Raw genomic sequence first — 23,614 nt, 5'->3', positions numbered from 1 at the left:
CAAGGAATGGCTGGATGTTGTGTTGAGGGACATGGTTTAGTGGGAGCTATTGGTAATAGGTGAACGGTTGGACTGGACGATCTTTTAGGTCTTTTCCAACCTTGGTGATTCTATGATTCTATAATTACTTAGAGAAAATTTTAGATACGTACCAGGAAAGAACCTTCCTCTCTTCAGTTTGTTCTCTAGTCTCTTTAAATGAGTTGCCTTCTCTGAAATCAGCACTGTGGCTTCTTTTCAGACTTCTCAGTGAGGATTTCTAGGTGATAGTGGTAGTCATGCTTATTGTTTAACGACAACAGTACATCTAATTTATCACAATCCCACTACTATTGCTCACAGTCTGGTTTTTATTTCTTTAGCCATGTACACAAGCAATATAACAAATAGTAACAAATAATTGATTTATCAGCAACATAAGCTGCAAAACCAGTTAGAGCCATTCAGCTGGTACCATGCAGATGTCACTTGACATAGCCAGATTTTCAGAATAATATTAGTTAGACAATTGATTTTGTCAGTAGATTTTATCAGCATCTCTTTGTTTTCTTTAGCTAAAATAACGATAGTGGTGCAAGATTAAGATACACAGGCTTAGAATACTATGGAACAGACTTGAAGGAATTTTTGCAAGACATTGCCCTCATTTGCAGAGTAGGAAGGTATTCAAATTGTAAGAAAAACAGGACCATTAACACTGAATATAATTTACCTGCCATGAAATGTGCTGGCACCTGCTATGATTAGCATGTTTTCTCTACCAAGCAATTTTAGAAGGGGAAATGGAAGAAACTGCTCAGCCATTTTTTTGTGGAAACTAGAAGCAGTGAGATGGTTTAGACAACTTGCATACTAGTACAGCATTTTTTTCCCATTTCCAATTTTGCCACACCCTTTGGGAAAATGAGGGCTGCTACATACATCTGCAATGTCATTAAGGATTTCCTCGCAATTAAAAAATGCATATGAAAAAGCTCTGACAGTGCTTCTTCCTGCACTCAGGAAGGTGTGGTTAAACTATTGCTCTGCAAACCTACACTATCAGCCAAAAAGTCTTCCCCAGAAATGCAAGCCAGGCTGGCACCAAAAAAATAAAATAAAATCCATAGTACACATTCTCTCTGTACATTCTAGAGTTTTGTATCTACTGAAATATTTTGCTTATTTTAACACTAGCATACTTACAAAAAGTAGCTCTCAATCAATTTCAACACTGCACCACAGCCATTCCTACCTAGTATTACAAAACAACCTTCCTCTCTGTCTCTTTTAATCACAAAAGCAAGACAGTTCTGAAACATACAATATAAAGAGAGGAATTCCACATATAATACCTTTATTTATATGATACCATTTAGTCAGTGATGAAGCCCCTGGAAGACACCTTACAACTCACTGTGTAAGATATTCTGCAGGTAAAAAAGGTCAAAAGGAGGAGTGGCATTAACTTGGTTTTAGGCATAGTCTACATGATTTTTCCAACTGCTTTCTCTTTCTGTCCTTTGAAAGATTTAGGCATGCTCTGAGATGCATGTAGATTAGACAGAGGATTTCTGACTTCTATGCACCAGGGCAGGAAAAAGTTCTCAAAATGGATTCCAGGCACATGGCAATGCCAGTAGTTAGACATTGCAAGGCTGCCCTCAAAATCGCTTATCTATCATCAAAATCTCCATCTTAGACTGATGCCTAGAGAGAAAGGGAGTCTTCATCTCACATCAAATCAGTTTTTTTAACATTTTTTTTCAGGAGGACAAAGATTTTCAGGGGAGAGTTACAGAAAGCTGTGGGATCTAAGGAGGAAATAGCTTTTAAAACAAACAAACAAACAAAAACAAAACAAAAACAAACCACACTCCTTATTTCTTCAACTCCTCTCTCTTGCAGCTGTGAATCCTACTAGAATTCCAATAACTGTACCTAGCCTGGTTCTGAGTCATAAATACCTCTTGATAAGGATATACTTACAGGCAATATGTTCCCTTGGTTATTCATTGTCACTGGAGTTGAAAAGTACACCTGTTCACAGAAGTAGCAAAAGTCCCAAGCATCTTCTTATTTTATAAGGTTGGAGTGGAGTGGAAATGAAGATAGAAGTGGTTTTTCTGTTAGTCACCTTTGAGAGAAAGATGTCACTCTATGCATGAACATTCCTTACCATTCCTTAACATTTGCTAGGCTGGGATTTTCTTCCATAAATCCTTTTGAGTTACTTTTCAAAATTCCTACCTTCATACATAGGTGATATAGACGATGCCTTAGAAAGAAAAATGTGCTGGTAGCACAGATAAGCAACAGTCCAACCAAATACAGGTCACTCTCTTTCTGCCTGTTAAGCCACGCTGGCTGTCAGCTGGCCATCATCCACTGCTGACACTTCTCTATTATAGTTTTAGTCTCCTTTAGACACAAGTTATATCAAATGCAGTTAACTTTGCAAAACTCAGATTGAATGAATGTGACCACGCCAATTAATTAAGAAGGGATAGACTTGAGTGAAATTTCCCATTTGTCCATGCCTTCCTGTTAGCACACTCCTTGCTACTGTTTTGTCTTTGCTAATTAGTTCTCTCTGAAACAAAAACTAGGCCTGGTTGTCTCTAGTACAAGCCTCATGCTCTGATAGGAGTAAGGATGAAGCTACACAATTTGTTTTAGCAAGCAAATTTAGCCTTCTAGATGCAAATCATGCTGCACCACTTGTCCTCTGGCCAGAGACTGAGCTTGGTATGTTTAACTTAGTAGGAGAAATGTATCTTTGTTTATTCTTTTTGTATTTTGAAACTCAAAACTTAGACCATTGCTTGCTGGAAGGTCTTGAAGTCTTACAGACACAACAGTAACAACAGACGCATCTGATATTTACCAGTCCTAACTGCAAGGTTTACAGTATTAAAGGATTTCTATTTTGGAATACAGTCTATGAAAAAAAGGTATTCAGTAAGGTATTCCTCTCTTTTTGGGAGGAGTCACAGAGTGGTATTTGCCCAAGAAGTTGTCTGCTGACTCATCGCTCATTCCTCTCTCCGTTTTGTGTCTATGTAATACCTTAACAGGGCTAGGCTGAAGTACATTATTTTCACATGACAGACATCTTACAAACCTTAATAAGAATGTGGAAGGAGAACAATTCTTAGCAGTACATTTTGCACTTGTAAAATGGAAATTCAATAAAAATCTGCAAGAAAATGCATTTTAGTAGCAGTGAAGGATGGACTCTGTAGGAAAGTACAAACTGAAGTTAAATATATAGAACAACTATCATGTTCAGAAAGAGGAGGGAATCAGGAAGTAAAATAGTGTGTCATTACTACTGGATAATACACGCATTTGACTTCAGTAACACAGAATTAGCCATTCAGATCTAACTGATGGTCTTTCTGAACTACTTATGGACAGTTTTCTACCAGTGCTACAGAATTTTAAAAGTCAGCATCCTCTACTGGAAACTGGCAGTTTACTGGGAAAAGAAAAATTCTCTGGATGAGTAATAAACCTAATCCCAATGAACTTGTTGGAAATGGCCTCCAAAATGTGCTATCAGCCTGATCAGCAAGAGACAATGAACTCTGATTACTAATCACTAATGTGTCTCTATTTTTTTATTAGTAAATTAAAGAGATGACTTAATGTAAGGAGGAGTTCTAAGTCATTTCTTGCTTTCCCTCATAAACCATGTCAGACCAGATAGCCTGCTAATGGGAATCATCAGAATGATTTTGGTGGAATTGCATTCCTCTGTATCAGTTGAAGATGTGGCTATTTGTGTATTTTCTTTTTTTTTTCTTTTTTTTTTTCTTTTTTTACCTTTTTTTTGTGAGAGAGAGAATTGCAAGAAAAAGCAGAACATATAGAAGTATAGAAGTTACGTCAAATAGATAGTTATGAAATTCATTACTGTAATCACCAAATCTATATTAATTTAAACTCATCAAGAATTCCTTCACCACTGATAAATTAAAGGAACAGTGTGGCCCCATGCTGTTAGCTGGTGGATCAAGTAAATTGCATCCTTTGGAAGACATTGGTGGTGAATCACATACTTGCATCTTCTTTTTGCATTCCCATTTTCTGACACCACTGAAAAATCTGATTCCAGAATGGATGTCTGTGCTATAACTGGGGAATTTTACTTCAGGGAAGGAAGGGAATGAGGAAGACGTTTTAAATTTTAACAAAGTCTGCAATTGTTTCACTCTGTTTTTACATCCTTTCTTCACATAAATATGGGCTTTAAACTACGGTCTGAAAACAGAAATGTTCTCTCATGCTGACTGTAGAACAATTCACGCAATCTGTGGAATACACTTAAGACTGAGAGGCAAAATTTGAGTTCCTCTGATGTTCTAAAACCTAAATTTCTTCAGAAAAATGAAGAGGTGGTTCATGGGAAACACTTGTAAGTAAGTCACTTCCACTGTATGCTTATGCAGGAAATGTTCAATTCCTGATATGCGTTACTGCGTAATATAGTCCCTATTCACCAGACACAGTACTTGCAAAATTGCTATAGAGAATATCAGACAGAATGAATAGCAGTGAGTCATATTTACTTAAATTTGGAGAATATAATGTTTTCTATTTTTTTCCAGCTCTGAACAGTAAGTAATTAGCATAGCTAAAGTTAAAAAATCACCATCCATTGAATCTACTGATTTTTGTAGATCAGTCTATAATATAGCTGGCCTTTATTCTTAATCTGAGCTCAGTACCACTGTTGGAATTTCTTGGAGTTATGCATTTTCCTGTGGAGGTTCTAAGCTGTCATGCCAACCAAGACTGTCTTAAAGGAAGATTTTGGCTTCAGAACTGGCTTGCTATATCTCATAGTTTATTTTCTGTGTTGAAAGGTTATAAATATAGGAAAGCATCACTTGAATTCTGACATACTCTGTTGGCTTCACCCCTTTTGGTATTTCTCAAACATACAGGCTAAACAAGGCAGTGCTGTAAGATAGGTTAAGTCTATTTTGGATTTATAGGCAAAATTGTTTTGGTTGAATGTAAAATGCTGGCAAAGCAATGCCATCCAACACCTAGTGAAAAAGGGCCCTTCAAATTAAAATGATATTCTAAGTCTCGGGTGTTGTTATTATAAGTCAAAGTTATAATTCCATTTCAACTCAAAATATACGTAGAATTTTGTTTTAGCCTAATTATTTACCATTATGTATTGCTAATGAAGTTGGACTTCTACTTCATTTGGAAGACATGCATGTTAAAATTGTAAAATTGCAACATGTATATAAAAAGATGCATTTGCAAAACGTTCTCCTTGATTGCAAAAACTTGAAGATACAGTACAATATACTTCAACATGCCATGACTGCTGTAAATATTTTTCACTTTCAGAAACACGGATGCTGAGATGTACAAAGTTCGAGAAGGTATACTTGCATTCATTAACTCTGAAACTTGTGGTTGTTAGTATTCATACTTGGTGTTTTCTGGTCTGCTGCTTTGCTTCATCAGCTGTGTTTCATCAGATATAACGAGTGTTTGGATAGTAACTTCATGTTACTAACTACCTAGCCTGTGAAGAGATAATCATCAGCAAAAAGAAGGATTTGAAACATGGCTTAAGAGACATTTATTAAGTTGGTTTGTGCGCTTTTTTCAGTATTAAAGTACAGTCTTAAGTTTAATGAAAGACAATACAACTAAAGGAACATCTTGTATAACCATTTCTCACACATTTTGTTGCAAAAATTCCCCAAATATAAAAAAAGCATAGACTCTCTCTCTCTATATATATATATTCATATAAATGTATCTATAACAGACTTTGTGCCCCAAATTGAACTATATCATCTTACAAAGCATTCACATAACAAAGTGATTGTTCCCTAACACTGTATTTAGTAATGATGAGACAGTTTTAGCCTTCAGAGAAACAAACTGTAGTCACTGTAAATAAAAATTAAATAATAGCAGAGGTGGTCTCTTTTCTTCCTTCTGTTTATTGTTGGCTGTACTGAAGGAGAATGCAAACGTGCAGAGATAAGAGAGATTTGCAACAAGGTCTCATGTGGGAGGGTTTTCCCCACAGATGTTTTGCCTCTGCCCACATATTCTGACAGAGCAAATACCTAATGTTTATCAGTATACAGTGCCTTCTCCACTTCTGTAGAGTTTGCCTGTGATGAAATGCACCATTTCTTTTTGTGTGCCTGTGTAAATACCTGAAACCCTCTATCTGGGAGACAGTGCTAAAGCTCTGCAATATATGTGTCTGTGGAAAATCCTAATGAGATTGGTATATTGCTTCAAGCTTTGCTTGGATTTCAGTTTCAAGGCATGTGGAAGCATTTTATTTTGCGAAGCCCAGCCCTATTGAACTTGAAAAGTACAGCAAGCACAGAAGTATAACAACTTCCCAGTACTTTTAATTGATCTGGTATTTCTACAAGGTGCCACCCTTTTCCACACCTCCTGCCTCCTCCTTAAGTGACTCAGCCTCTGAAGTAGAAGTCTCTTGACTTTTCAGGCAGCTGGATGGAGAACAACAGTTCAGCTCTCTATCTGCTTTGATTGTACCTCACTTCCAGGTATCTCCAGGTTGACTTACCATACTGAACCACGCTAGGACATTGACTTCTACCGTATCTAGGTAAGAGCATTTGTTTTATGCTTATATATACCAAGTATTTAAAGTCCTCCATTTTCAAATGCTGTGTGATTTTGCAGTGTCCAGCTTTAAGGAATCTTTTCAACAAGTCAATGTGCTATGAAAATTCGTGTGTCTCAGTTTAAGTCTTCAAAATTCCCTCCACATTTCTGAAATCTTCTCTTGCCCATACTGTCTTAATTACATGATTAATTACTTTTTATTACTAATTGTAGTTCTTTGATGATGAACTCGCAGTTCAGACCCCTTTTCACAAATGGTTGTTTTAATGTCATTTTGTCACTTTTACTCTATGACTTGACTTACTGTTTCTTTACTGTTTCTTTGGAATTTTTATCTAAAATGAAGTGAAGTCTATTAAAATATAATTTACTCGAATTTGCTTTAGTTATAAGATTTTTCAAAAGAAAATAGCAATAGATTTTTCTAAAGAACAAACCACTCATGAAATATTAAGAATTAATTTCTACCTTTGCATAAGGTATAGCTTGTTCTTCTGTGATACAGTGATTTAGCCACAGTATGATGTGAACTCATGTATAAACAGGAAAAGTTCTTTATTAGAAATGTTGCAAAATGAAAGGAAATAGATTAATAAAAAAATCTAAAATAAATACCTTCTGTACCCCATTAAAACAACTACACACATTTAAAATGGATCAATATTTCTAGTTACAAAGCACATACAAATTTGGGTTCTGTCTTAGCAGTTGATTTTTGGCATACATTAGGGACAGTTCCAAGGCATAATTTCTTTCAAAACAGAATCTTCTCCACCCACATCCTGAAAAACCAGTTTTGAGAGCTCTTTCTGCTACAAATAGATGAATGACTTCTGTCTTACATTTGTGTGTTCGCTGGTCCAACCTTGCTTGTTCTAACCTTGTCTAGTGTAACTTTATGTATGTGCATGTTATTCCTATTCTTTACAAAGGCTGTTATGAATTCTCTGGCCCAAATTATGTAGTAAAATATTCATTTATACACACTGTATTCTTTCCAGAAGTTTAAAAATGTGTTATATTGCTTTTTATCTGATATGAATCTCAAGAAGAAAAATATTCTAGGAATGTGTTTTTATTGTTCTTCAATACAAAACATTCTACAAAATAAAATGTAGTCTACAAAATAATAAAATTGTGGTCTACAAAATAAGTGTAGTTATCTTTTATTGTGGTTTTCAGCAAAAGTACAGAAAAGTTAATAAATTGCCAGATAAACATTTCAGTTACAATTTTGATATTCACATGTTCAGTGTTAAGCTTTGACTACTCACTTGGTACTGCACTGAGTGCCTTAGATTCAGCTGGAGTGGAATTGTTTTCTTTAGAGTGTCTGGCATAGTGCTCTGTTTTGATTCTAGGAGAAAAACAATGTTAACACACTGATGTTTATAGTCGCAGCTAAGCGGTGTTTCACAGAGCCAACACCACTCTCAGCAAAAGGTCCAAGAAGCTGGGAGGGAACAGAATTAGGACAGCTGACTTAAACTGGCTGAAGGGATATTCTAAACCACATGTCATCAAGTGGAAGGAGTTTTGAAGGGAGTGTGAGTTCATCAGGCTCTCTTTTGCTGCTCAGCGAACTAGCTGAGGGATGGAGAGCAGTTGCTTGTGCATCATTTGTCATATACAATTATATATATATGTAATAATTACAACTATTTCCTATTATCTTTGTAAATATTTTTATCTCAACGCACCAGTTTTACTTTGTTTTCTTTGATTCTATCCCCAATCCCGGGGCGGGGGGTGGAGGGGAGCAGTAAGTTAATGTGTGCTGCTAAGATGCCTGTAGGATTAACACTGAACAACAGCATTATTTTTTCTATTTTGTGTCCTGAACTACAGTCTTGAACTGTGGTAACAGGTGCTGGTGGTAATTTTGGAGAGAGAAGAGCACAGCATCCATTATACATACAGATCTGCACCTGCCATACTGGACCCTTTAAGTCATATGCTTAATAAGGCAAGGTTGGCCGTACAAAGTGTGATACAGCTTTGGCTATCTCTTGCTGTGATGGGGACTTGAAAAACAGCTTTCGTCCATGACCAGGAAGTGAACCCATGTTTAGAAATACAAATTCTTATTTATGTATAGTTAGTCAAGTCTGACAAACAGTCACAACCTTTGATAGGATCATGATAAACATTCACTTGAGGAGAAATGATGGATGTAGAAACAGCTGATTTCCAGACCATCCAGATTGCATCTCATATGTATGGTTATCTATCTAGAATTGTAATGATGTGTATCCCAGTACCTTATTTCAAAGTTTTGCGATCTTTATCCTTTATCAAGATGAAGTGACTTCAATCAGTTGCTGCTCACACATCTGGGTCTTACTATACTCAAGAGAAATAAAGATTTTACTATATTCAAGATGAAATAACAATGTTTACTAATGTGGTACTGTGATTAAATATGATCAGATGAGATTTTTTTTAATATATCATATCTTTGACACTCCTTTTATATAAATGAAGGATAAGTTATGAGTTAGAGCATTAACTTCAACAGTGCCTATGGAGAAAAAGTATAAAAAAGATTAAACCAAAGTAAACCTTCATTTTATTCAATCACCAGTGTAGTTATTTTGTTCAGAATTTCTCATTGGTTTAAGTGAAGGGAAGTAAATAGCTTAAAACACTAAGGATGTGGAATATTAGTTTTCTAACCTTTCTGTTAAATTTCTACTTGAATGACTCTAAAATTTTGAGCTATAAATACTTAAAAAATACCAAATTTCCACCTTACTTTAGAGCAGCATAGTGCTTCAAGATGAGATTTTAGTGGAAAGTGTTGTATTTGGGATAAAGAAAGAAGTGCCTGTTTACTTTCATATGGCAGGGATCTGGTGTTTTTGAAAAGTTGAAACTGCAAGGATACAGTACACATATGCTTGAAAACAGAATCAATTTTCTGACTTTTCAGAAAAGAGGATGTACCTGCCACTACATTTTTAGATCTACTTCAATGAACAACGTATGCACTGTGATAATATGCAGTATATTTAAGATGGGGAAAGAAGCAATGTAATGTTTCTCTGTAATATAAATATTTATGAATAAGATCTTAATCACTCACATAGCTAGAAGCTATAGAACAGAAACACTGTTTGGCTGTAACTAATTCAGTCTAATGTGAAAAAAATGATTCTTATGCAAAATGCTTGTATTATTCCTGTTTGTGTTTGTTTATTTTTTTTTTAAATGTGTAAATGTGAAACCTAATCATATAGAAAGCTACAGCCCAGACCAAATCAAGGAAGGCAAGAGGACTCTGAAGTATGGGAGTATTCAGACTAGCTGAAAACTAGAAGGTCTAACTTTAAACATTTATGGCAGCCTGAGGTCTTCTGCTGATCAAGACATGGAAATGAGATGTAGAATTATGAACATGGTTATATGTTGACTTCTGCTGCTTTCTGAATAACTTATTACAGAAGCTACGGCAAAGTAGAGGACAGACTCTTTAGCAGGGTCTGTGGTGACAGAACAAGGGGAAATGATTTCAAGCTTAAAGACATAGGTTAGATATAAGGAAAAAATCTTTTACAGTGAGAGTGGTGAGGTACTGGAAGAGGTTGCTGAGAGAGGTGGTGAATGCACAGTCCCTGGAGACATTCAGGGTCAGGCTGGCGAATCTGATGTAGTTAAGTGTTCGTTGCAGGGGAGTTGGACTAGATGGCCTTTAAAGGTCATCTTTCAACTCTAAGGATTCTATTATTCTATGGTGGTTCTACCACCAGCTTGAAGAGGCATTTGATTACCTCTAAAGTCATGTTTGAAGATATTTTTCTGGATTAAACTGTGTTTAAATTTCTCAAAAAATGTGGGGAATTCTGAATAAAGAACTGCTATGCCGTAAAACCTTTTGGGAGTAGCTCATTGGACTGGCTTGGGCAGTTTTCATTTTCTTTTAAAGTTTACTGACGCTGTTTTTAAATTCAAATTTGCACTGAAGCAGCATTCCTGTTTGTTTTTATTTTGCATTCCAACAGAGTTGTTTGGCTTCAGTGGCTGAGCTCTTATTAAGAAAACCTGAACGTAATTTACTACTATACTATAGAAGACTAGAGCTTCTCTTTCTCACAATTTGATTTTAGAAGTTAAAAACTTTTTTTTTTTTTAATGTCTTCATAGTTATGGGATGATGATAAACTGTTCACTGACCTGTGTGAATAGTGTGTTGATTTTAGATTTTTATAAGTCTAAGTTTTCAAACTAATGTGATTCTCATAGCTTTCTGTCCATTCCTCTTTTCACATATGCAGATGCACACACTTTTATGTAATAGTGAAGACGAAGAAAAAAATGCTTTGAATTTTATCCTGCCTCTTTATGCAAGATTCTTTCCATTTTTAAGATCTTGAAATCTAATTCTTCCTCTGATGACTCTTCATCATCTGTGCAGAGACCAAATTAGAAGGGTTTTTAATTTGCATTTCAAAATTGTAATGGATTAATCTTAAATATACAACTTAAAAGTACAAAAGCAATACATAAACCTTGAGGACAACATGACATTGCGCTGTAAGGCTAAATTGCCTGGGTTTGGAACTTCTGAATGCTTGACGCTTTTTCAGTGCTGTCTGTAAAAGGTATTGAGCTGTTTCTAACACTCATTGATGCACTCTACTTTGGGGCTTGAAGACTAGGTAGTAATTTATTTTGGATGCTGTACGCATGTGCAACAGAAATATTTTTTTTACAACAATGCAAACTGAATATAGGATGAGATGACACACAGCTTCAATTAAAAGATGAAGAATGAAAGAAGCAGACTCACTGTGGAGTGCTCTCAGTTCTCTGCTGGACTTTGTTTTGTCATGCATGGATGTAAGAGGGAATAGAAAGCCTGTTTTGCAGTTGTTTTCAAAGTCACTATTCTCAATGCATTTTTAGTTGTTCTGTAGATTTTAAAGTCAAGTCTGAAAGCATGTGATTTCTGTTTGCGTTGGGGATAATTTATTTTTCTGAACTAATATCTGTGGCTTTCTTTTTTATTTTTAACAAAGGCGTAGGAAGGATACTTCCTGTTAGTTCTGTGAAAAAATTCAGTTTCCATCATGAATCTATGGAAAAAAAAAAAAAAGGCAGCAGTATGCTGTGAAGTCTACATAGCAATTTCCTGCTGTTTTAATGAGAAATATTTCAAATGCAAAGTACAAATTTTTAACTGGAAATTTTAATCCTTAGAATATCCACATTTGATCTGATCTTGACAAAAGAAGGCTCTTTGATGTTTTATGATACTCTTCCCTTAGAAAATATCTTTTAAAATCTGTAATGGAAAATAAATGGAAGTTCCTTCTATAGAAACTACTTTTATTTCTCCAGATGAAAAAGTGCCAGCACTCACTGACATACTGAAATGTCAAGCTTCTTATTATCCAGGAACTGACTGAAATAAAGAGCAGTATCAGATGTCCAGTGGTTGCTAAGTTGAAAATATAGCTGAAAATATAAATAAATCAGAACTATCATCTTTTTTTTTTTTTTTTTTTTCTCATATGACTGTGACAGTTCAGGAAAATGTATAGCAAGAATATTCATTATTTAAAATAGATTGCCTGAACAGTTCCCAGGAAATTCAGTACACATCTACTTAAAACCTTGTATCAGTAATTTTGAAAGGTATTTTGTAACCTGCTGCAAAATAAATAAGGCTCACTATAGACCTGAACATATTTTTATTGGGTGAAAATCAGATCCAGCAGTGACGTGTTTTCTACATGAACTTTGTCAATACGTGCTTGGTACTAACAACTAAAAGAAAGGAGTGTGGCTCAGAGTCTTCTAGTCTGCTTTCAGAATTTTAAACTCTTCTAAACATCTGGAATTTCACAGCTCAGTAAGACAGATGAGGACTTTTGTTCTTCAATACTATTTTTAAATTTATATGCATTTACTTTATAGTAAGATTTGTCAATGCTTTCCTTTTTTGATCATCATAAGCTCTTTTAATAATTATTTGGCAGCAGAAACATACAAAGGAATAATATGCTCTAAGTGAAATTCACTGTGGCATCCACTGGTTGATTTTGTTTCCATACCTTCATTTCATCATTATTTCTAATACCTTTGCTAAGCTTCTGCCAAAATTTGACACCACTGCCTTCCATCAGTAAAGAAACAGCCACACGCTCTAGTCTGTCAATCTCCTGTTTACATCTGTAAGGTACAACAGTGTCACTCAGAGAAAGTTTGTGACTTGTCAATGAATGTCTCTGTCACAAAAACTGTTTTCTTGTCCTGCTCTAAATCTTAGCAACCTGACCAGTGGACTGGGTTGAGAAAATCCCAGCTTAACATTGTTTTCTTGGAAAATCCTGCTTTTCAAACAGAAAATTGTTTGCTAAAGAGTATCATGTACACATTATTATGTTCTTGTTACTATTTTTTCTTTTTTTCCTTAAGGGAATTTTTTTGGTTATTAAAATATCATTATGTTCCACTTGATATTTTCAATATAAGACTGATAATCAAAGTTTCAAATCACATAATGAAATTTTTGCATGACTCAACTCCCATATATATTTTTAAATCAGCATATTTGCAGGCTTGTTTTTAACCTCGTTCCAGACAGGGAAAGAAGTCAGTGACTTGTGAACTGCTGCAGGGCAGAAGAACCACCTCTTCCTCCTTCTCCTGCTCTGTCCTCAGAGCCCTGCTGTTAGCTGCAGGCCACTGAAGCTGTGAGACCTGTCATCAGGGCTGGGTGAGCCCACGTGTGCTCCAGGCAGCTCTCTGAGCCACAGGCTGATATCATCTTCCCACCTGAGTCTTCTCCTCTGAAGGCTCTCATCACCACGTATGTTCTCAGGGAAGAAGTCCAGACAAGAAGTGAAAGATGAGCACAGATGCAGGGCAGGATTATATATTGTCTTAATGAGGGATGGAAAAGTGAATACCATGTCTGAACTTCAGTTCAAAGAAGGCTGCAGCTATCTCTAAGCCATTCTATCTTACTAAACTTGTCCAAGGAGCTGATCAAAGTGGCATATGTATTTACTCTGACTTCGAGGCTGATTCCTAATCTTACTGCCATCTTTTCTTTTTCGTGTTTTATTTTAGATTCCCACAGAAGGACACCCTATTGAAGAAAATGTCAGCCTTCAGCATACGAAAGCAGTCTCCTAATCAAAGTGGTAATGCTAAATATCCTTCAGTTTCTCCTGGGGCTTCTCCCACTTACTGTTTGCAAGCACTGCTGTGCCCATTGAACAGCTCCCTTCCAAGGCACACCAGCACTCTTTGGTAGCAACACTAGCAGTGACCACCCTTTGACAGTCATATGCAGTTGGACTCACTACAGCTGCAAAGAGAAGTTTATTGAGACAGATTTCCCAGGGTGGTGGTGGAGTCACTATCCTGGGAGATTTTCAAGAAAAGGCTAGATGTCATGCTGAGTGACAGTAGTGGTACTGTGGTGATGGGTTGATGGTTGGACTAAATGATCTTGGTGGTCTTTCCAACCTCAATGATTCTATTATTCTGTGATTCTGTGTCATGTCATGCTTTTTCTGGCAGAGGTTTAGGCCGAAATACTGTGCTGGGTAGCATATTCAGGCAATGTGATACAAGATGGCAGTTTCCCATGGTATCCTGGTTGCTGTGGAAATCCCATGGGAACATGGCAGCTGGGCCATCCATTGCCCTTTGACTTCAATGGAGAAAATAAGGAACTGTGGAAAATTAGAATGGAAGGGAGAAGGGAGAAAAGTTGTTTAATCATTGTCAGATGGGACATAATATTTCTAAAGATTTACTGTTTTCAGGTGCCTGAGGGCCTGCCTTTGGTGAGACACTAAAGGTCTTAGAGCATCAAGATGGCCACGGCCATGCTTTTAGGGCTGACCAGGGCTGGAAGGCAGCTTAACCACAGGTATTACTATTGTGCAGCCTAACCAATGGATTGACTGCAAAAAAAAACTTTTTTATTTGTGTATTTTCCTTTTTACAACTTTCAAGAGCTTGTGCTGATGTTGCCATTTTCTGTAGGCAGTACTCAGTGTAAGGCAGCCCTGCTGTATAGAGGCAAAAGACAGGAAGGGAGCAAGCATTCTGCCCTCTGAGGAGGGCTTCCTAAGAGCAGCAAAACTGGAAATGGCCTCTGGAAATGCTGGAGGCATGCAGTCTGAAACAGGCTGTATTACCCATGCCCTTGAGCATACTGAAAATCAGTATTTTGCTTTATTCTGAATGTTCATCAACTCTGGCTGAATTCACTTGGGTTTGGGAAGTAATTCCTCTGTTCCCTTGTTCAAGCCCTGCTGAAAAGATTAAGGCTGAAATAGTGAAGAAACAGTATATGAATAAGTGACTAGAGGCATCTGTATTCAAATCTGTACAGTGATAATGACATAAACTATTGCCAAAATAAGAGAGTATGCTCTATCTACCTGTGCTCACGTGACCTACATGGTTGCATCAGATATGTATTCAATTTTTAATTGAAACTTAGGAGGTAGCTGATTAGATTAGAAATGAATGCTGTTCAGCAAAGTGTAGGCCTCATGCACTAGCAAATAACTTGTAATATTTCTTGAAAAATAAACACAGTTTATATCCTTTGGCTGCTGCTTTTATAGGAGGTCTCCTGAAGCCTTATGTGCACTGAACAATTTAAAAAAGCCATTTTTTCTCTGAAATCCAAATGATTTTGGGTTAGATGATAAGAGTTTTCATAAAATGTCATTAGAATAGAAAAAAGGTTCCATATAACAAGTTAATAACTGGATTCATATTGAGTACTTCTTGAACATGTTATGTTCCTGTCTTCAGTTCAAGATTTAGAGGAGGTTGTGGCTTCAAGCAAAGCACAGATTCAGATTTATTGCACAGTTGAAAGCTGCTCTGGCAAAAAACTGCAAGTATGAAAGGAATGCTGGAGTTACCTCCACTCCTTGCCAAAGAGAAATTTTATCTCTGGAATGCATATACTTGAACTCATATTTTTCCTACTCTCATGAATTAAAGTGTTGGATTTTTTTCCAGTGCAAATGATTGCACCAAATTGAAAATATCTACGTATTTATGAAAATAGGAAGCCACAGTTCTTGATATTACATCTTCATTCAAGTCCTTGATTTTTGATTGTAGTCTGTTTTTTTTCTGTGTCTTCATCCAAGTCTCTAGTATGTTCCAGTCATTGCTAATAGCATCAGTATACTCAAAACAATAAATATTTTGAGCAAATGCCCTTAATACAGTTTTGCTTGCCAATTACAACTATATCCATTCTTGGCAGTGACTATGAGACAATGACATTGTTTAAACTGATGAAGTTCCTTCCTCTCTTCTGTTTGCAAGAAATGAAGTGAATTTTCAGTAGATATTTCAATGAACCATAGGAGCTATGCAGGGAAGGCTGCGGTATTTTCATTTTTTGAAGTCTTTAGCACAGGTTTCAATAAATATTTTTAAGAAAGAAACTAGTTTAAGTGTAAGAGAACAGACTGGTACAGAAATTACGCAGTAAGGACAGATGATGTTCTGATCTTAATTTGTGACTGTCAACACGTTCTTGAACATCTAGCTTTGATGTGCATATTCATTTTGTAATAGTCACAAAGGGATGCATCTTTGTTGCTCTAAAAATAAAATTAAATTTTGGGATCAAGGCCAAGAGACAGCAATACACATCTATACTCTCACATCCATGCCTTTTAAATGTTTGTCCCTTCTGTAGCACTTAGTCTTGGAGAGAGCTAGTTCAACAAAGAAGCAGAGAACGTGCCTACAGCTGAGTAAATACAAATGATAAGGAGTCCAATCCTTGAATTGCTTCACCAGCCTTCTTTTATTTGGTGGTTGGACATATCTGCAATGAAAAAGAACAAATAAGAACAGGCACAGTTTGGTCTGCAGTTAAGTACAGAGTTAGATGACTTTTTTTCATGGTATTATAGTATGCTTTTTTCATGAAGAAATGTATTTGAAAGATAAATCTTGGCCACTGTCACTTAAAATAAATCTTTTGGTGTTCTGTTATGATTCAATGTACCGCTCACTTACTTTTTTGTCATTTTTCATGTTATTTATCATTTTTCAAGTTACCACTACAGCTGATGATCTTGAATCAAAAGCAAGAGCTACATTTTCTTATAATCACAGCAAAATGTCAAAATACAGCATTGAAAAATGCACAATATGGACTGTGAAGTGTGATCTTCCTTTAAAATTGAATGTCCTTATTGAATATCAGATAATAATGTCTCCTGAAATGTGGTATGTAACTACTTTTGCTTGGAAATTAGTATTTCATGGAGAAAATCATTAAGGTCTCTGAAGGAAAACCTGAAAAGTTCAGCGTTTTTCATGAGTCAGGTTGTTGACTAACTGGATGCCATTGATAAAGATTTTTTGTATTTAATACTTCACCTTTTTTTTTCACCAGGAAAATGTGGAATTTCTAATAGGGCTCAGCTTCTAGTCCTGCATTTTAAAGAGAAATGTTGTAATGGCAAAAAAATATTCCATTCCACTTCAAAGAAGAGGATGGTATGAAACTCAGTGGGAAGAAAAAGAAATGGAAATAATGGATAATAGTTTAAATATTTTTGTTCCTGGGGCAAACTCCTCATAAAGAGAAACCAAAGGAAATAAAGATTAGCTTTCTAATACAATGAAGAACATATATTCTCACAGATCAAGTGAACATCATATTATTAGTTACTCAATATACTAGATATCAGCATTGTTTTAGGTTGTTTGCATAAGTAAATAAAAATTATATACGTGTGCATGTTTGTTGTACTATTTCTCTTGAAAACCTTTGAAAACATAAAAATACTACATTTAGAAAAAGTTAAGCAAAACTAGATAGTTGGTTAGAACAGAGAACCTTGTTAATTAAGCCACTGAGGGAAAAGCTTCAGAGGGAGTCTGAGCCTTTTGAGGAACCTGAAAATTCAGAGAAGTTGGGCTGGATGTGGGTGGATGACCATGTGATCATTTCCAGATTAGCTTTCACTTGAAATTGGTATCCTGTCCCACATCTAAAAATACAGATACCACATAACCCAGATTCCCTTGAGAAATGGGAATCATACATTTGCCCCTAGAAAAACCATTGTATTTATATTTCATAATTCATCTATCAGATCTGTCATATATGTTTAGAGTTAAAAACATATCCCAAGCTGCTTCATATTGAGGATGAAACTGAATTCAATTTGGTAAACTGTCCTTCTGCATTCCTTTTAAAGTTGAAAGCATTAAGTCACAAACTTTTCAAGGAAACGGACTGCACTAAACAAGATCATCAAACATATTCCTTGTGCTTTTTCTTTTCTGGTGGTAAAAAAGCTGAACTTTCACAGATTTCACCCTTTTTAACAGTACTTTTTAATAGTGAAGGTTTCCAAAGCTTTCTCTTGCCTTCATTTTCAAGACATGTTTCTCTGCATTTGTAGATAAGAAGAGCCCTTCTGTTGCAATTAAAAGCAGACAGCAAGCTAATCATGATGTTAACAAGCGACGGACCCTTTTGCAGGATAACAGCTGGATAAAGAAGAGACCTGAAGAGGAAAGGTAGGAAAGATCTGAAGTACATTTCTTCCGTCTTCAGGTTATCATGCTAAGTAAATATTTTCTTTGAATGTCTACTTTTTCATGAATTATATTACCAAAAATGAAATAGATCTCATAAAATAACTATTATTTACTCATCTTGATGAAATATTCATTTTGTCATGGAACATTAGTCTGTTGGACTTTCAGTGACTGTTTTGTAGTAGGACTTCTGTGCACTGAGTATTTAATGAGATGTATTGAGCATCTCAGGCCTGTGCTTTGCATGAAAAGTCCCACATTTCCTGTTGGTATGTTCCAAGAATACCATCCTACTCTTTTTCACAGGTCCGAAGACTGTAAACCTTGACAAATTCCTCTAAGGAACTTAGTAAAGTCAGAATCATTTGAAATTTACTGTAATGCAAAATGGTGCTTGTATTAGAGTAGAAACTCCACCTAGAGACCAGGCCCTTCACAAAGAGCACACAGGAAGAGATAATTCATATTCCAAAATGTTTGGAGTAATCTAATAGGGAGTTCTGTAGTTGGTGTGGCTATAGTGGTAGTAAATGGCTATGAAATCTGACTGAGGACAGAAATTTTTTGCCAAGACACGTTTTTCTATTGTTGGTATTCAAATTTAAACTAACCACTGTCTTTATTCTCCTTGTAGCGCTGATGAAAACTATGGAAGGGCTGTGCTTAACCAATATAAATCCCAAGATAGCCTACACAGGTATCGTAGCTTATCTAAATATCTTTCTGATGATACTGACGGAGAAAACGCAACACCCTTCCATTATAACTTGTTTATATCAAGAGCTTTCTTTAAATAATAATCCATTATAAATGTGACTTTAATTTACCACTGTAAATCTGTTCTCATTTTAAATCTGACATAATTATTAAGCTGATGATTGCAGTAGGTACATAATTGGATTTATTAACACCTGAACAGTCTAAAATTCCGTATGAGACTTTAATTCATTTTCTATATTGTTTTACATGTGATGAGTTGTTTAATTAAACAGTGACAAATGTGTCATTTTTAACCTTTTTTATGGCAGTAGTGCAAATGAAAAGGAAGATCAGAAAACTGCACTTGGACGATACAGATCCGATACTAACTTGGACAGGTACAGATGTTTTTCATATGTATTTAATTTTGTGACTCTCATACATATAAGTAGTCTCAAATATGAAGATATGAATGAGATAAATTATGTATCTTTTTTTCTATTTACTAAGTAGAAGAATTTGACTGATTTTTGCATGAATTGTAAATTAGACAAATGGAAATGTGATTTGGGAAAAGGTTCTTTTTGAAATCTTGCTCTTCTTGCCTTGTATCAGTTCATGTGGACTCTTGTGCTCATAAAAGTAAACACCTCCACACAGATGACCCATTTACTCCTTCCCAGTTTCCTTTTTTTCAAACTGTAAATCAGCATCCTATCTCCAACAGTTAAGCACATGTCTAATAATTAGTTCTTTCCAAATTCTTGTTGCCACTTCATACTATGATCAACATAAATATCAGTACCATACAGGTATCTTAAAGGTGCTTAATTTAAATGTTCTTATCAGTGTTAACTTCTGTGTAGTTCTTTAAGACATGATCACAACAGTATTTGCAGATTGTTTCTGCAAAAAATCTTCAAAACTCAGTCCGCAATTAGTATCTGTTATCAACAAGGCCCTATCACTTATCAGAATTTAATGCACACTTTGTAGAAAACATGGACCTGTATGGTTGGATCTTGGTACTTTATAATTTTGTTTGATGACCATATTTATGGTGTTGTAAGACAAATGACTGCATTACAATGACAAATGATTGCATTACATTTACTGTGTCAATAGAAAGCTGGAATAAAATGGGCTACAGTGCTCTGTGATTCTTCTATAGTCTGATGAATTCTACTGTATTTGTTCCTTCATCATGAAGAAGTGAGCCTATAACTTTATTTTACTTACTGCTTTTCTCCATATCTTTTCTATCTCCATGTTAGTCTTTTTGACGGAATGTCCACCTCAGAGCACACCTTACACATGTACAGGAATATAGCAATGGTTTCTGGTTCATTTGCCATATCTTTTCTCATACTTCATAATGAATTTGCTCTTTTGAGTACCGCTGAGAATTGAGCTCATTTTCACAATATTATCTTTATAACTATAAGACCTCTTTCTTGAGTGAGAATAGCTAGTTCAGAGATCAGTTGTTTTTCTTGGCAGGCATTATTTTGCATCTAAGAAAAATGAACATCACCTGCCATTTTAGAAATCTAGTATTTTAACACATGATTCTGAAAGCCTTGCCAGTCAGCATTTGCTTTGATTATCATGAGTTAGTGTAATTGGCAAGCAACATTGTCTGGCTTCTCTTTTCCAGATAATTTCCAGATATATGGAAAACTCAGGTCTTGTACAGATCTCACTTTCCACTCTGAATAAAATACCATTTATTCCAAACCTATATTCCTGACTTTTTAACCAGTTGTTTGTGCATGAAAGAACTCTATTACCACATAGTAGTTTAGTTTATTTAATAGTCTTTAATGAGGAATTTTCTAGGAATCTGTTCGGAAATGGAAGCAGACTGTATCTACCGTCATTCTTACCCACAAACTCATTGACTCAAAAACAAATTTAAGGCCTTATTTTTCAGAATAGAAGCTCTGACTGCTAGTTTGGAAGCCATAGGGCAGTTCCACTTTCTATAGTGTTGACGAAAAGTATTGTCCTGAACATCTCTGTCCAACTGGGAATTTCTGTTTTATGATATTAAAGATGCCTGAATTATTTTAGGTTGTTAGCTCCCTGTGTTCTCATACGCACAAATATCTAAGATAAATTGTTATTAATATGCAACAGGTGACAAAAAAATAAAGAAATGTTCATATATGTGAATGAACATTTCTGATAACTGATGTGGAATTAAGTGAATAATGTTGGTTCTATGTTAAAATGATAAAAATGAGGAAGTAGGTAGTCAAGTTGTTTGTTTTTTTTCTCAGTCATCGTTAGTCTTCTCAAATCTGTGATATCAGTAATTTCAGGATTAATTCATACACACCCATTGCCAGAAGGCACTTCTGTGAATATGAACCATGTGTTCTGCATCTTCTCAAATTTGCAACCTGAGGCATAAAAGGGTGTAGTGATGTATCTTCTCTTAGCTCCTTTTTGTAGCTTGCAGTTCAATTAGGTATTTCTGTTCCTTGGTAAAGGATGTTTTCCACCAGGTACAATTCCCTTATTTTCTTAAAAATTATTTCTGGCAAGAATAACAGCACTAAAGAAATCTCAAGATCAGAATACAGCAGTTTTCAGACTAGCAATATTTCTTAGTTTTCTGTGTAAAAAAAGAATCATTCATTATTTTATTTTTTTTTCCTCAAAGCTAAAATGTGTAGCTGAAAAATGTCTTTTATGATTATGGAATGTAAAAGAAAATCTAAAGCATTGTTCATAGCTTGACAGCTTTGAGAAAAATTACCTTCATACTGGAGATTTCTCGGGTGCTTACAAGTAAAATACTTTTTGTTTAGCTAGGATGTTGTAAAATTGCAGTCTACTGTGCAGAACGCGTGCAGATTTCAAGTACAGATATGCTTCCCAACTCCTGTCATTTCCATATTCAAGGACATTATTGTTTGATATCCTAAGTTCAACCTTGGAGGCATTCGAGGTCAGGATGGAAAGGGCCCTGAGCATCCTGATCTAGTGGGTGGTATCCTTGTCAATAGCAAGAGGGTTGGAACTAAATGATCCCTTCCAATCCAAGCAATTATATGATTCTATGATAACCCAGTATTCGCAAAATTTGAACATCAGTTTCAGTATCAAGGAGCTGGAAGAGATGTTGGGGCTGTCTACATGTTTGCACCATTGGCTGCAAGCAAAAGAGTAGATGAGTTGTGAGAAATCTGTAGTTTGACTGCAGTAGATGCACATATACTGGCACATAGTTCTATACTTCATATATCAGAGAAAAATTGTAATATTAAGATGTGAAGATAAACTACTATTCAGTGGTACTAACCAATTTTTCACATCTTGAACACACTATGCAATATTTTACTTATGTGTAAAGGGAGATGTCAGTAAATATGTCTATAGGTACAGAATAGCTTTCATACATGGAATGGCCGAAGAGAAAACATTTTGTTAGCTTGGCAAAGAATATAACGTAGGGAAAGTGTGTAAGGAAGGAATTTGACTGCTTTATTTTAAGAATGATGAGATACTCGATAAAAATAACTCGATTTAAATAACAGTTCAAAGAAAATAAAGAATATTTGGGTTTTTTTGTTAACACAAATTAACCTTAGGTGTCACTATTGCACGATAACGTGGAGGTTAGATATTTAAATTGGTTCAGAAAAACCAATGAATAAATGCATCATTAATCCAGAGGTGTCTGTTGTAGATAGCAGTGTGTGTACAAACTGTGTATATTCTTCCACCACTGCTTATCAGAAGCAGAAAAGTTGTACATGGAAAAGTTAACTTTACAGTTAACTTCTTTTACTTTTTTCAAAACATTACTACATTGAACAGCCAGATGGATGCCAGGTGGACTCTTTAAGTCTGACCTAGAATTATTACTATATCACCACTTAAAGTACTTTGCTTAAATTTTTGAAAATAGGAAATGAAACTCTAATGAAATGCTTGTTCAGTGAATTAATTACAACACTTATGTTTGCATCCACAGTACAGTTTGCAAGATTAGTGAGACCTCTAGTGATCTTTTGGGAAACTGTAGCTGCCAGTCACTGTTACAAGACAGCCATATAATGACATAGATATTTGAGCAATTAAGTTTAAGAATTAAAGAAAGAACAGATTGTGTCCCAGTGTCTTTGAAGGATTTTCTTTAAATACAACCATCTTCTGTGATTTCTGGCTGAAGGCAGCTTACAAAAGGTTTTGTACATAATATTGGATTATAAATGTCGAAATAATTGTATCTATAGTTATGTATCTATGGGGTACGTAACAAGAATTAAGTAATTTCCACGTGTAATTAAGTTGCAGTTCAAAATACTTTTCAACTAATTTAACCAAATATTTAAGATAAACATCTCAACTTAGTATTTGTAGTTTATTTACTTCAATTTATACTTGAGCTCTTTGGACTCTCTCTCTTCTTACCAAAGGACATACTCCTGAGCAGTCTGGTGGCACCACTCAAGGGAGGTTGAACCAAGTGACCTCCACAGATCTTTTCCAGCCTCAACTCTGTGATTCTGTGATTTCATTTATGGATTAAATATACATATAAGTATTTAAGTGTTTAAACTGTGTTTCAGCTATGATAGCTACGTAATGCTTTCTGTGAAAGTGTGACAGGGCTTTGGGCAGCAACTCTAAAATACTTAAGAGCCTTAAAAGTCATGATTAGTTCTTAGTATAATTGTTATGGCATAATAAAATCAATTTAAGGTAAAGCAAC

At 35.4% G+C, this 23,614-nt stretch overlaps 1 protein-coding gene across 2 annotated transcripts in view; it reads left to right on the top strand.

The window, feature by feature from the left end:
- The first annotated feature begins 6,141 nt into the window (after positions 1-6,141).
- SCEL (sciellin) overlaps positions 6,142-23,614 on the top strand; it is a 47,807-nt gene continuing 30,334 nt past the window's right edge. Inside the window, exons 1-5 of one of the 2 annotated variants that reach the window (XM_052664419.1) lie at positions 6,142-6,610; positions 13,708-13,781; positions 18,051-18,168; positions 18,824-18,886; positions 19,221-19,286. In XM_052664419.1, the coding sequence (XP_052520379.1) occupies positions 13,739-13,781; positions 18,051-18,168; positions 18,824-18,886; positions 19,221-19,286 (290 nt within the window). In that variant the 5' untranslated portion in view covers positions 6,142-6,610; positions 13,708-13,738. Of the gene's footprint in view, positions 6,611-13,707; positions 13,782-18,050; positions 18,169-18,823; positions 18,887-19,217; positions 19,287-23,614 lie in introns of both variants that reach the window. The other variant, XM_052664418.1, reaches the window with a different exon arrangement.

Source organism: Tympanuchus pallidicinctus, unplaced genomic scaffold (genome assembly GCF_026119805.1).
Source record: "Tympanuchus pallidicinctus isolate F22 unplaced genomic scaffold, pur_lepc_1.0 scaffold6, whole genome shotgun sequence".
Taxonomy (NCBI): domain Eukaryota; kingdom Metazoa; phylum Chordata; class Aves; order Galliformes; family Phasianidae; genus Tympanuchus; species Tympanuchus pallidicinctus.
Note: the sequence above shows the minus strand (reverse complement) of the source record. Positions and strands in the feature narration are given on the sequence as shown.